The 14,756-nt window shown below is 48.2% G+C and overlaps 2 protein-coding genes across 2 annotated transcripts; both read right to left on the reverse strand.

Moving 5' to 3' along the window:
- Positions 1-6,581: 6,581 nt before the first annotated feature.
- LOC135575435 (olfactory receptor 14J1-like) lies at positions 6,582-7,205 on the reverse strand. Its single transcript, XM_065030136.1, has one exon. It carries the CDS (start codon positions 7,203-7,205, stop codon positions 6,582-6,584), a length of 624 nt encoding a protein of 207 aa, XP_064886208.1.
- Positions 7,206-11,738: 4,533 nt separating this feature from the next.
- Positions 11,739-12,290, reverse strand: LOC135575436 (olfactory receptor 14J1-like; the record flags this gene model as incomplete). Its single annotated transcript, XM_065030137.1, has 1 exon — positions 11,739-12,290. A coding segment is annotated over one exon (552 nt), but the record flags the coding sequence as incomplete, so codon positions are not given.
- Positions 12,291-14,756: the final 2,466 nt, after the last annotated feature.

Raw genomic sequence — 14,756 nt, forward strand, 5'->3', positions numbered from 1 at the left:
AACAAAGCCCATCCTCATGCTCCTTTTCAATCCCCCCATCTACAGCCTGAGGACCAGAAAGTTTGCAGAAAGGGAGACACTTAAAACATGCTCAGGAAAGCTGTGAGTGGCACAGAGGCCCCATTGGAGTCATGGGCACACAGGAAGAATTCACTTCTAATTCTCTTCTAAATGACGAGCTAGACAGGTGTTTACTGTGCCCCTGGCACTCCCCTGGAACTGTGAGATATGGAGAAAACTTTTGGTGTATGAAGGGCCAGAGAGGTGCCATTAGAGCTGGCTGCAGTCATTGTGAGATCTCTCTCAAACATCTTGGAAAATCCAGAGAGATCAGGGAGATTCCAAGAGCCCCAGAAAAGGCAAATAACAAACCCAGCTTCCAGAAGGAAGATGTGGGTCCGGGGGGCTGGAACCTGATGATCTTTAAGGTCTCTTCCAACCCAAACTATTCTGTGATTCTAAGGGAAGAGGGAGAAGTGTTCCCTTATCCTCTCCACAAGATAGAACACCTACACCCATCTGTTTGTCAACCCATCTGACTGTAATGGCCTACCTTGTGGCTACGTCATGAAACAGCTCAAATTAGTTGTAGTGTCTTGAAGACTTGAAGAAAATTACAGGAAGGGAAATAGTTCATTAATACTTTCTGTATTTTAATGAGCCCCATGGTATATTTGGCCCTTAGTCCATGAACTACAGAAACTGAGAGGAGACTGAACAAGTTGCTCAAGATGTGCAAGTCAGAAGCGCAAGTCAAAGTACCTTGAAGCATTGATTGACCCCACTGAGGGTCATTATTGACAAAGACTCTCCATGGACTCGTTAGAGAAGATAATTGAAGGTTGTGATTGCAGGTAGGAAAAGGCACTGTACAGGTCATTCTGCTATGGAGAAAATCCGTGGTTTGTTTTACCAGCCTAAAGGCCAAACCCTGACCCCAGGCCCTGGGAAGGCAGATCCCTCATGCGTGGCTCAGGGCTCTTCCTGGAGCAGTGGGGTGTGAGTTTGAGCAAGGTCAAGTGTAGGAAACTGTACAACCCCTCCTGGCTTCCCCAAAAAGGGGCAACGAGAATCCAGAGCCTCAAAACAGAGTTTATCCTGGTAGGTCTCTGAGACAGATGCAACTGTCGTAGCCAGGGGGACAAAGACCTCGGTCCTCTGTGGCCTTTCAGCCTCACCAGAGCCCTTGGCCGTGTCTGCTTCAGGTTTGTTTATACTGTCCCTTTCAGGCACCTTTGTCCCTTCAGGCTGTTGACATCCATCTGGCTTTCCTACCTAGCTCTCATCCCAGCATTTCCATACTTTCACTGATGTCTCTCCACCCTCTCTGGTCTTTCCTTGAAGCACAAAGCCACGGGTTGATCCAGACTCCCTCTGCGTGACCTCTTGCACCACAGCACTGCCCTTGGACTGAGATGTCTTTTTCTGAACCTCCAGCCTTCCAAGTTGCACTTTGTGGAGGTTTCCTTCTCTTCCTACTACCAAGAAAAGCTCCATTATCTCTGAAACCACCCTTCAAGCAGTTGCGGGCTACTGCTACAGTGCCCTGAGCCTCCACTTCACCAGGCTCAAGAAGCCCAGGTTTCTCAGCCTCTCTCAAAGGCCCCAAACCCTATCCTGGCAGATCTCTGGAGCTTCTCTGGTTCCTCTCCATTCCTCCAGAACAGGGAGTCCCACACCCAGACACAGTAGCCCAGATGTGACCACCACAGCACTGATTCAAGGGGCTGAGGTATTGAGGGGTTGAGGGAGGTCATCCTTCTTCTCTACTCAGCGCTGCTACAATTTGTCTCGCTCACTTCCCTCAGGGTTTTCTACGCCCCACCACACCCACACTTCAGACACAGCTGTCCTCCATATCTTCCAGCAGTCCTGCTTTGTCTTCTTGAGAAAAACATATCCAAGAGACCATTCCCACTATGTTGGATCAAGGAATACCTTCTACTTTCCCTTAAACCAAAGACTTCTAGCAGAGGTCCATGGTATTCAGAGTCCCCAGTGACTACCAGGGCCTAAAATTGTGATGCTTTCTCCAGCTGTCTAAGGGACAACTCATCCTCTCCCTAACCTTCATCAGGAGGTTCAGTGATCCTGATCAGAACACCATTGTACATGGAGAGTTAGAGGTCCACATAACAGTAAACTAGAGTAGACCCAGGGCTGTGCCCATGTACAGCTTGGCCTTCAGTCTGTGTTGTGCTGAGCACACAGTTATGCGGGTTGCAGGATAGACTGGGTTGCAACAGAGAAGTCTGCAGGAAGCTCCCACCTGCTGCCAGTGATTAGGCCAACCGCATGTCCTTATCTTTATGTAAAACTGCAGCAACAAATTCACATGTGAAGAGCCTCTTTTAGGGCCAGTAGAAATGATGAGTTGATTATTTTTCCTTGTAAGAAAACACTGAATATGATCAGTGGAGCAAAATGGGATAACCCTTCTAGAGATGAGTTCTGCAAGACGAGCTGCACCAGCTGACCAGGCAAAAGTAACCTCCCCAGGATCTTCCAAGCCACATGCTGTTCAACTCCAGAGACAGAACTGACCTCACAGCCACCTTCACAGTCCCATGCTGCCTGCTGGAGCAGGAGTTTCTAAGGCACAGCTGAGCTCAGCACAGCATTCTCACCTGTCTCCTCCTTTTGGTTTACAAGCGGATCAGATACAGGTCACCTCACATTCCTTTTCCCACATCCTGAGACTGCTCTGGGACCTCATGTCCTGCCCCCAAGGTGCCAAGCAGCCTAAGTCCAGGTTAGGAAAGGGACTGAAGGTGAGGGATTGAGAGAATGGAAAGGAGGGCTTTGGGTGTTAGGCTTTCAGGTTAGGGATTAGAGCTCACCTTCCAGGGTTCAGGATTAGACAAAGGTTTAGCAGGAGGGTTTGGAGCTCTGCTAAGGGCGTCCAGTTAGTGTTTAGGGTATAGGCAGGCTTTGAGTGTTAGGGTTTTGTCAGGGCTGGGGTCAGGGCTAGGCTGAAGGCCAGCATTTTCATGTGAGGGGTAAGGAAGGACAAAGGTAGGGCAAGTGTGAGAGTTTAGGGGTTTGGGCTTTGTTTTAGAGGTAAGGTTTGAGGTTAAGGGTTAGAGTAGTGGATTCCTTTCAAGGTGAGGGGGAGCATTTAGGGGTAGGAAAAAGCTGAAACCTTTGCAGAAAAGAACTCAAGGCAATCACTGAAAAAGTTTTCATTTCCAGCATGCTTAGTTTTTTATGAACTTTCAGATTTCGATTATTATTTTTTATTAACAGCACTAAGGCCATGTACCAGCAGTTGATCATGTTCTCTTGATTTATATGAATAATTTTAGGCAGCCACTTGTGAAAACAATTTTTCTTCTGTATTTAGAGTGCAAAATTCTCTCTATGTACTTCTGTTTCACTGGCTTTTCTTCATCCTCTCCCTATTCTGTCTTCAAAGAGCTCTCCAAGGGAAAGACTCCTTGCATCATAGAATAACTCAGATTGGAAGAGACCTGAATGTCATCCTATCTGACTGTGCTGCTTGAGGCAGGTGAACTTGATGGGGTACCTCAAGGGCTCCCCGCAGTTTGCCTTTATCCACAAGGGACCATAAAGTGAGCTCTAACCCATCATAGATGGAGATAACGAAAATGTTCACAGGTGTTGTCTCAAGTGCTGGTCACTGAGGGATGCCAACAGTGACTGCCCTCCAGGAGGAGTCCATTCCACTGATGGCATCTGGGCCTGACCATCCAGCCAAACTCCCCCACACATTCTCATCTTTATTTTCCATCCAGATATCACTAATACGACTATGGTGGACCATGTCAAAGGCCTTGTTAAAGTCCAGGTACACAACATTCCCTACTTTCCCCTCCCATGCAGGTTCTGCACTCTTTTTTGTTTCCTTCAAGTGCCTGGAGATGTCTGGAAGAGCATTTGCCCCATCACTTCCCTAGGGACTGAGGTGAAGCTGCCCAGCCTGTAACTCTACCAATCATCTTCCTTTGTAACCTACTTGAAGTCATTTTTGATATTTCATTTCTCAGAGGACCATGGAACCTTCCTGATAGCCACAACTTCTCTGGGGTGTTTGAGAGATGTGTCACAGAGACACCAAGCCAGCTCCACCAGCAACTCTCTGCCCCTTCCCACACCGAAGGCTTTCTCTATATCCTGTCCTTCCAGGTGAGTTTCTGGGACACAGCAAACACTGTCCAGGTCCTCTGGGCCTGTTCAGAAGGCAACGGGAGGTCAACAACTCTGATGGTCTCTGTATGAACCTCAAAGCTTTCCTGGCATTCTTTCTCAGTGCTCTACTTCTGCTCAACCTTTCTGGTTCTTGGGCTGCAGGTTGAGCAGGGATGTGAGGATGGTGTAGGAAAAAGGCTTTGTCAAACTGTCTCAGGAGTGCTGTTCTGGCATCATGCAGTCAAGCATGAGAGTGCTGTAGAAAACAGTGGCACTGGTGAGGTGAGAGGGCCAGGTGGAGAAGGTCTTCTGCCTGTCTGCACCGGGGTGAAGAGCAGCAATGCATTCACAGGATGCCCATGTGAATGGGAAGAGGAAAACTGGCTCTAAAATGCAGATAATGAAAACATGAGTGCCACGGTATTACTGCAGGAAGTCTCCAGCAACGTGGCAAAATCGCAGAAGTTATCAATTCCATTGAGGTCACAGAACTCTATCTAGGGCAAGAATGAAATTATGAGAATAGAAATCCCCGTAGCCAAGGCGCAGGTGCCTTCTGGAGACAGACCATCCAGTGCATGACTCTTCCATTCAGGTGGTTTCTTGGGGAAGTTACTCTCAACATGAAGTGACCTCCATACACTGTCCCACAAGCCTCCATGGCCTCCACAGCAATAATTGATGGCTTTTATGCTCATTCAGGTTCATCTCCCCCATCACACAATGTGCATTCTCACATCTCGCCTCGTTGAAAATTTGGACTTCTGATCTAGTCACTTGGTGTCCTTCCATGGAGGGAAGAACAACCTCTCTCAGCTGTGGTGAGAGGACAATGACCTACAAGGTAGTTGCGAGGGGCTGGTCTGTGATCATTGTCCTGGAGTAGGTGCCCTGTGTTGTCCAGGAGCTTGGGCACAGACCAGACCCTGCTCTGCTGGTCTTTCATGTCTCTCCCAGGAGGCCTGGCTGTGTGAGAACATTGCTGTGTGCCCCCACCATGCACATTCACACACTTCATCTTTTCACGGGTGGTTTCCTCTCTGGGGCACTTTACAGCCCAGCTCCTCCCCAGCTCTCCCCACATCCTGCTCTCACTCCAGCCCAGCCCAGACCAGCAGGAAAGCCCAGTCTGGGCAGGCCCTGTAGAGTGAGATGGAAGAAACAGGTCAGTGACAGTGTCTCTCTGGCCACCATGCTCAGGATGTCCCGATGCCTGGCAGCCTTCAGCACCCTGTGCCAGCCCCACTCCCCAGGACAGCATCGAGTCCTGGCCCCGGGGCTCTTCAGGCAGCTCCTGCTGCCCCATGGACAGGGCAGCCTGCCCCAAACTGGCACCCATGGCAGAAAAGTGTTTCTCTTTCAGTGTCTGCACACACACGGTGCCCTGCTCTTCTCCTGGGACATCCCATCTCCCCACAGAGCCTTTCCCCAAGGAGAGCACATCTGCACTGGCCTGGCCAGCTGTTCCTGCACCCTGTTCCCACACTCCCCACAGCCCCCGAGCTGGGGCTTTTGCTCTGTGCAGTGAGTGAGATGTGATGCCCAGGCTGTGGTGACTCTGCAGGGACATAGTGGTCAGGTTGAGAGACAGACCCAGCTGATGTTGGTCACTGTCGCTGTGACGGCCTCCCACACGAGCTCTGAGGTGGCCATGGAGGGTTCTCAGAGCTGCCCTGCCTTATCCACCATCTGCCTGGGTGCTGGCCACCAACAACCATAACCTGAACCACCAGCTCTAAGTCCCTCGAAAGCCAAACTGGGACCCTGATCTCATCCCACTGATCCCACAGAAAACAAAGCCTTTTGAGGGTCTATTCCTTACACATATTCTTGAGAGAGGCTATGGAAAAAGGCCTAAGCCTTTGAGCACTGTGCTAAGGAGATCCCAGTGCTGATGGAGACGCTGTTCTGGAGGTCACATCTGTCACAGAAGTGCCCATTGCCTGTCCCTGCCTGTGGTCACAGGACTGACACACAGCGGGACTGTAACCAAGGGTCAGGAGTGCTCAGATCTTACACCAACACAAGGGCTCACAGGAGAGTGGGGAAGTGGAAGGAGAACAGCTCTGGAAAGGACAAGGCTGCTGCTCCCTGGCAGAGCTGCTGTGCTGAGACCGTTTCCCTTCAGCTCTGCACACACACACTTTGTATTCAGCTTCACAAAGGTCTCGAAGGATCTCGGACAAACAATTCAGTGCAAGGTCCTTTATTTTGTTTAAATACACAGAGAGCATGGCTTCTCATTTACACAGTCTGTGACTCAAACTATAAATGTAGACAGTGAATTAGAAGTGGAATGAAAAAAGGCATTACTTTGTGGGCAATATTATCACAGTTAAAAAAAGCAAAAGCAAGTAAGCCTCCCCCAACTCCAAAACCCATCAAAAACTATACTATACAAAAGAGAGTCTGAGCCTGTAATGAGTTCTGTATCATGAGTGATGTGCAGAAGACAGGAAGTCTATTGCTTTTGAAATGCATTCAGCCATTAGTTTCCTCAGGGTGTCCTTGAGCTCCTGGTTCCTCATGCTGTAGATGAGGGGGTTCACTGCTGGAGGAACCACCAAATACAGAAATGACACTGCCAGGTCCAGGGATGGGGACGAGATGGAAGGAGGTTTCAGGTAGGATAATGCACCAATGCTGATAAAGAGAGAGACCACGGCCAGGTGAGGGAGGCAGGTGGAAAAGGCTTTGTGCCGTCCCTGCTCAGAGGGGATCCTCAGCACGGCCCTGAAGATCTGCACATAGGACACCACAATGAACACAAAACAGACAAATACTACTAAGACACTGACCACAATAATCCCCAATTCCCTGAGATAGGAATATGAGCAGGAGAGCTCGAGGATCTGGGGGATTTCACAGAAGAACTGGTCCCAGGAATTACTTTGGCAAAGTGGTATTGAAAATGTATTGTCTGTGTTCAGAAGAGCATAGAAAAAACAGCTGCCCCAGGCAGCTGCTGCCATGTGGACACAAGCTCTGCTGCCCAGGAGGGTCCCGTAGGGCAGGGGTTTGCAGATGGCAACGTAGCGGTTGGAGGACACGACCATGAGAAATTAAAACTCTACTGCAAGAAGAGAGATAAACAGAAATATCTGTGCAGCACAGCCTTCATATGAGATGGCCCTGGTCTCCCAGAGGGAATTTGCCATGGATTTGGCAACGGTAGAGATGGAGCCCAGGTCGAGGAGGGCGAGGTTGAGCAGGAAGAAGTACATGGGGGTGTGGAGGTGCTGGTCCCAGGCTATGGTGGTGGTGATGAGGCCGTTGCCCAGGAGGGCAGCCAGGTAGATGCCCAGGAAGAGCCAGAAGTGCAAGAGCTGCAGCTCCCGTGTGTCTGTGAACGGCAGGAGGAGGAACTGGGTGATGGAGCTGCTGTTGGACGTTTGCTGCCTCTGGGCATGGAGACCTGTTCACAGAGGAAAAGACAGTGTGCCTCACTGTTGTAGGCTTTCTGACTGTTGTAGGCTTCCAAATCTCTTCTAATTCAGTTATGAATCTTTGAGGTTGACTAACCTTCGAAGGAAGTGTTTTCCCAGGATACATTAATAAAGAGAGGTATTCCTATTGTAAGAACCCCTTTATTTGAATTCTTTAGGTAATACACGCAAACTCAACAACTGGTCTTTTCAGCTATCTGCATGGTTTTCCAGATCATTATAAAATGTACATTTTGGGTCCATGGAGTCTCCTGATTTAAAAGTGAACTTGCTATACTGTATAACAGGCAAAGTTTTATGTAACTGTCATACGTTTAAACAAATTTCTACAAAGAAAATAGGCTAAGATTAATGCTACAATGAATATTAACAAACTTCTTTGAATACAATCAAATTATGTATAAGATTCTATTTCAGTCCAAATGCAGTTCATTATGTTTTTCTAAGTTCTAGTGTAAAAGGAGTGATCTTTTCTGATTTCTACACAGTCTCTGTACTTTTCTTTAATCTAATGTGATGTTTCCCAGAATCGGTTCCTTTATGTTTCACAGTGTTACCAACAGTCCCACACAGAGGCTTCTCCACTGCTCTTTCAAGGTTTGTCCTTTCAGGTCAAGGACAGACTGGATCTCCAGGTCAGGAGGAAGGCACAGGCACAGCCAGTGCCATAAATGGTTTTTATTTCCCAAAGACAACATGTATTCAGTGAGCATTTGGTTCCCCAAAATATGCATTTGATTCATTTTTTCGGTCAAGTTTACTGAATAGAGTCTCCCATACAATATTTCAAAAGGGCTTACTTTTTCTCTTATTCTTTAAGTAATGTGAATTCTCAGTAAATTAATTAGCAATACATTTATACATTTTACATTAATTTCCTGTCACATTTAAGCTAGTTGTCTTTTTATAGATTGCTTGATTCACACTTTTTTTCTCCCTTTTGACTAGATTGATCCCATCTTGCCCCCAGAAGAGTAAAAATAGTCCATATTATTTCTGCCATAAAAAGGGGAACAGCCAAACGGTATGATTTTATTCAATAATTTCTTTAGTACTTCTCTAGCTTTGTTGGTCTGGCATGGGAGAGCTTCAGGTCTGTGTTGGTTTGACTGAAAATGAGTTAATTTTCCTCATGCAGTTAGAAACCTTACTTTTTCATAGCTGGCACGGTCATTATTTGGATTTAGTTTGAGAACAAGAGAGAACAGCCCAGGACGGAGCTGATGTTTGCAACTGCTCTGGTCTGAGAGCCAAGGACACTCTGGGTGCTCTGCCCACAGGTGTGAGGCAGCGAGGAAGCGGGGAGGGACGGGGCAGAGCTTGACTGACATCCAGGCTGACCAATGAGAGTGTTCCATCCCATTAGCCTCACGCTTCATCTTTAGGAGAGTTGGGCTCTTCTGGCCTCTCTCTCTCGGCCTTTGGTCTCTTTTTTTTCTCTTGTGAGTTCTTCCTTAGTTTTTTTATGGGAGCCAGGGGAATTCAGTTCAGGATGTTTACTTTGGCCTTTTGCCATTTTGGAGAGGCCTTTGCGCTTTTCTGCGTTTTTTCTCTCTTTGGGATCAGCTGTTGGGACCAGTGTGCTGCTTCCTGGGACTGGCTGTGTGCAGACAGAGGAACTGCATTGCGTAGCTTTTATCGCTATATTTTATATATACTTACTAGCAGTGTATTAGTATTTTGTTATTTTCTTAAACTGTGTTTATCTCAATCCAAGTTTCTTCTTTCCCTTTCGAGGGAAGGAGGTGAGTGAGTGGCTATTGTGGTTTTATTGCCAGCGCATTGAGTCTTTGCATTTTGGTTATTGATACTTTGGTGACCCAAGTGACACATGTGGAACTTGTCTGTCTTTCGGAGGGACACCAGCGCATTGGGTCTTTGCATTTTGGAAGCTTTGGTAACTTGGGTAACTTTAAAAAAAAGGAAAAAGAAAAGAAAAATAAAAAAGAAAAATAAGGAAGTTAGAGAAAAATGAGAAAACATTAAATAAAGGAGAAAAACAAGAAAAGAGTAATTTGATAAAGGTAGATTTAGTGATTTTGTTGCTCATGCCTTAGTAATTGCATTGTTGTTTGCGTCTTTAGCGATTTGTTGCTGCTGTTACTTGTGTCTTCGGTGATTTTCCAGTCCAATACTTATGGTTAACCAATTGTCTGTTATTGTGATTGTGAAATAGGTAGTGGATAATCGACAGGAGGGATTCGGAAGGAATTCCCTCCCCGTCCCGAGTTGTATTTTGTGACATTGGAAAGAGATTGTTTGACTCCCTGGGGAACAGCAACTGGGGAGAATCTGACTGGATTTTGTAATTAATGGAGGCCACTGTAAATAATATGAATATGCTGCACAGATCTAGGTGGGTATACTTTGTGATGTGTAGTATAGTAATGCATTACATGTAATATATCATAAGAAGTATATTTTAAATCATATATTGCCTATTGCATAATGCACATTACACAATAAATAAGGATACATAGGCATGATATTTATCCCCTTCAGATCCATTTGTTTTGACCCTTGAACAGGATAATCAGAGAAAGGGATTGAAACACTGTTGTATAGGGCAGATATTGGCAGGGAATATACAGGGAACTTAGATCAAAATTGTCCCTTGGTCGATCCAGGGTGGGATCATAACATTCTTAAATCTAGTGACAGGCTGAATTGTTACTGACAGCGGATTTTATACAGGATTAGACACACTATACCTAAAGCTATAAATAAACCAAAACTTTTTGAGATTAAACAGGATTGTAAGGAATCTCCAACTGGGTTTTTAAACATCTAGTTACAACAAATGATTGAAAAAAGGTTTAATCAGGTAATAACTATGCAATTACATACTGCTATGGCTATGCACTTATTAAACACACAGGGGAGATGCAGCAGTGTGCTAAGATCGGGCCTGTGAGAAACTGCAAGAGTCAACAGTGTGAGAACAAGCGCTAGTGCAAAAATACAAGAAGCAAATACCGTATGCTGCATGATACATCAAGGACAGAGGGACTAATACAGGATTTATACATCAAGGACGGAGGGATAGCTTATGACAGACAAAACTTGTGTTTACGGCGGTAACTTTGGTGGGAACACAAAATATACCGTTTATGTAACGACTCACTTGGCAAATCAGCAAATGCTTGAGCAAGAATCATAGCAAATATAAATGCAAGCCTGAGTTTGTAATAAATGTCTCTCATTGCACCTTCCCGAGAGTCCGTGCCTCATTCGCTGCACCCTCACTGGCTGTTTGTTGAAACACAAAGCCATGGGCTGGTCCCGACTGCCTCTGGGTGACCTCCTGCACCGCAGCACCGCCCTTCCACTGACATTTCTTCCTCCTGATATCCAGAATGCACTTCCCAAGTTGTCCTTTTCAGTCATTTTTTTTCCTCTCTCTGGCCTCTTCCCACTACCATGGAAAGCTCGACTATCTCAGAAACTGCTCTGCAGGCAGGGACCCCAACCTGTCAGACTTCTCGTGGTCTTTAGCCTGACCAGAGAGAAGTAACCTCACCATGGACTCCTTATGCACCCATGGATGTTGAGAGACAGAGTGTTTCCCTTGAACACACAGATGCAGGAGTCACTGTGTCTCTCTGACCTCCTGCTGCCACTCCAGGAGGCTGGGAGGCACCTCAGCCCTGCCATTTGTCAACCTACTCTGCACTTACATGAGATGCCTCATGGCATGGAGAATGGACATGGGATCTTCTGTTCCAGGAAGCACATCCCAGTGCTACATTAAGGTGGTTCCCCAAAGGACGTTACTCTCAACATGAAGTCACATCAAGACACTGTCTGTCCCACTGACCTTCACGGAACCCCAAGGAATAGCTGATGGTGTTTCTGCTCACTGGGGTTCATCACCTCAGAAGCACTTTATGTGTTTGTTTACATCTTGTCTACACAATGCAAACATGGACATCTGACCTAGTCATTAGTTGTGCTGCCATGGAGGGACAAAGAACCTCTTCAAGCTGAAGTGAGAAGCCAGTGCTGGAAATGGTGGTTGTGAGAGGCCAGTCCATGACGATTGACTTGCAGCAGGTTCTCTAGGGTGTCCAGTGGACATGGGCACAAACACTCAGTGAGAAAATTATTTACATTATGTATGCTATGCAGAAGATTATGGGCAGTTTATTGCTTCATAAAACAGCCATTCATTAGCTGCCACACTGAGTCCTTGATCTCCTTGTTCCTCATGCTGTAGATGAGGGCGTTCACTGCTGGAGGCACCACTGAGTACAGAACTGACACCACCAGATCCAGGGATGGGGAGGAGATGGAGGGGGGCTTCAGGTGGGAAAATATGATAGTGCTGACAAACAGGGAGACCACGGCCAGGTGAGGGAGGCAGGTGGAAAAGGCTTTGTGCCGACCCTGCTCAGAGGGGATCCTCAGCACGGTCTTCAAGATCTGCACATAGGACACCACAATGAACACAAAACACCCAAATACTACTAATATACTAACCACAAGAAGCCCAAGTTCCCTGAGGTAGGAGTGTGAGCAGGAGAGCTTGAGGATCTGGGGCATTTCACAGAAGAACTGGCCCAGGGCATTGCCCTTGCACAGGGGCAGTGAAAATGGATTGGCCGTGTGCAGCAGAGCATTGAGAAACCCAGTGGGCCAGGCAGCTGCTGCCATGTGGACACAAGCTCTGCTGCCCAGGAAGGTCTCATAGTGCAGGGGTTTGCAGATGGCAACGTAGCGGTCATAGGCCATGATGGTGAGAAGCCAATACTCTGCTGAAGCTAAAAAGACAACCAGAAGCACTTGGGCAGCACATCCTGTATAGGAGATGGCCCTGTTGTTCCAGAGGAAATTGGCCATGGACTTGGGGACAGTGGTGGAGATGGAGCCCCGGTCGAGGAGGGTGAGGTTGAGCAGGAAGAAGTACATGGGGGTGTGGAGGTGCAGCTGCTCTGTCCCTCTGTCTTGCTCCAGCTGCCCTGGGCTGGCACCTTTCTGAGATGGAGACTGATCACACTCCCATGTTACCCTGAAAAGCCACCAGGCACTGCTGAGAGCAGAGGGATCCACCTCAGACCATGACATGTCTCACCCTTTCCGAAGGTCTGAGCACCCCACGTTTAGTCCAAGACACACACGGCTCATTCCCTAGCCCCACAGACTGCATTGCCCACAGCCCACAGGTCAGAGCAAAGCTGGGACACGTGTGCCCATGGACACACCTGCAGGAAAGGACACACAAGATCAGGCTGTGACTCTGCAGCTGAAACTGCCATCCCCAGAGAGCCTGACAGCAAGAACAAGATCCCAACAGCAGTGACCCAGAGCAGGGGAGCAAGAAGGAAAATGCGGTGAGGGCGGGTGTGAGAGAGGCCAGGGCAGAAGCAGCCGGACACTCAGACAGCGTCCCCACAGTTTCTCCCCTCCTTGTTGTTGGGATCTCCCTGGGCAGGCTGAGCGCTGACCCTGGCAGGTGGCAGAGTCCCTGCCCGGCACAGCCCTGGGGTGCAGGGACCCTGCTCTGCAGGACAGCCCTGGGCACCGCTGGGTGCTCCCCCTGCAATCACCCTCAGCAGAAGCTGCCATCATGCCCCATCCCTCTGACTGTGCAGCAGGGAAGCGCTGCTCTGGAGTGTGTTATTCTCTACAACAGAGATACTGTGAGAGAGACCTGACAGATCCTGCAAACTGTGTCATGTGCCGCCTTTAGGAGATCCCTCCAGGAAATGCAGATGCCTTGTCCTACAGCGAAAGACTTACTGTGTCAGGATTGTGAAGATTTGTGTCTCATTGAGTCCGTAGCAACCACCCCCCCACATTGCCTTTCCCCTCTCTGTGCCTGGCTCCTGTGCCCTCGGTGCTGCAGGCAGAGCCCTCAGCCCTGCTGCGTGTGCAGAGGAGCTGCTCCTGGGCAGAGCTGTCTCTCTGCAGCGCTGCCGCTGCCATGAGCTCCCTGTGTCCCAGGAGCCCAGCCCAGCTCAGCAGCACAGGAGCAGCCCGTGATGTCCCTTTCTCTGTCCCCTCTGGGCTCCCTTGTTGTGTTCCTGGATGCCCAGGGGCACATCCTTTGAAACAACCTGAAGTAATCAGTGATGTTTCTTCTCTCACCTCTACAGAGACAGTTCTTTCCTGCAGTAGTTTTGTTCATTAATATGAACAAAAATCATTTTGGCATGAGAAACATCTTTTCTTGTCCCATCATTAGACAGGACACCAGGAAGGTTACAGCAAAGGATCTAATTCCTCCAAGCTGAAGAAGCAATATCTTCAGTTGAATGGATTTAGGCATTTTATTCTGGTTTTATACTCTCAGGTCTAGAGAGATATTCATCATTCTCTTGCCATGTCATGTCTGTGCTCTGATTCAAAGCCTTTGCACACATGGGCTCTTAGACACTTGGTGCCAGGTTTCTTGTGGCAGGTCAGAGCTGGGCTGGTGCCACAGCTGGGGTGGTTCAGCCCAGATGTGAGGCAATGTCCTCAGCCAGGGACCTGACTGGGGGAGCTGGAGCTGTCAGTGCTGCAGACAGAGCTGTGACACGGATGGAATGAACTGCCAGGCAGGGTGGCAGGAGTGAGTTCATCTGGTCTGCAAGGACAGCAGCCGCCAAGCACAGCAACAGTCCAGATCAAAGCTCAGTCCAGACCTGTAAGGCAATTCAAGGGCCCCATAATGAGCTGTTACTACCACAGGAATAGTTAAAGGACAAACAAAGACACTTTGTAGCTACTGATGAATTTAATTAGGGAAAGAGGTGAGAATCCCTGTGTCCTCTTGTCCTCCCTCTTCACCAGCCATGTGTCCCAGGCCTCTGTGACTTGAGACGGGAATCTGCAGAAAAAACAGCAGCAGATGGGGATCAAATTAGGGGTCAGTGGAACTAAGACAATCCTTTCCAGTCTATGGGACAGCAGGGCCAGCATCCCAGGAGCTGGGGCAGCAGGACGATGTCACAGTGAGGCCACTCTCCCCCATCTTGGAAAGCTCATGGAGACTGGGGGGACTCCCTGACCACTGGCAGCTCTCCTTCCTTCCTTCCCCTTCATGTTCTCAAATTAGGGAGAACTCTCAGGTTCTCCCAGACCACAGAAGTAATTCACATGAGGTGCAGGGCTGCTTTATAAGTGCCCCCAAACAGTCCTGATCACATCTTTTCCATCATTTTTCTTTTGCCCTGACCC

Source organism: Columba livia, chromosome 14, assembly GCF_036013475.1.
Source record: "Columba livia isolate bColLiv1 breed racing homer chromosome 14, bColLiv1.pat.W.v2, whole genome shotgun sequence".
Taxonomy (NCBI): Eukaryota; Metazoa; Chordata; class Aves; order Columbiformes; family Columbidae; genus Columba; species Columba livia.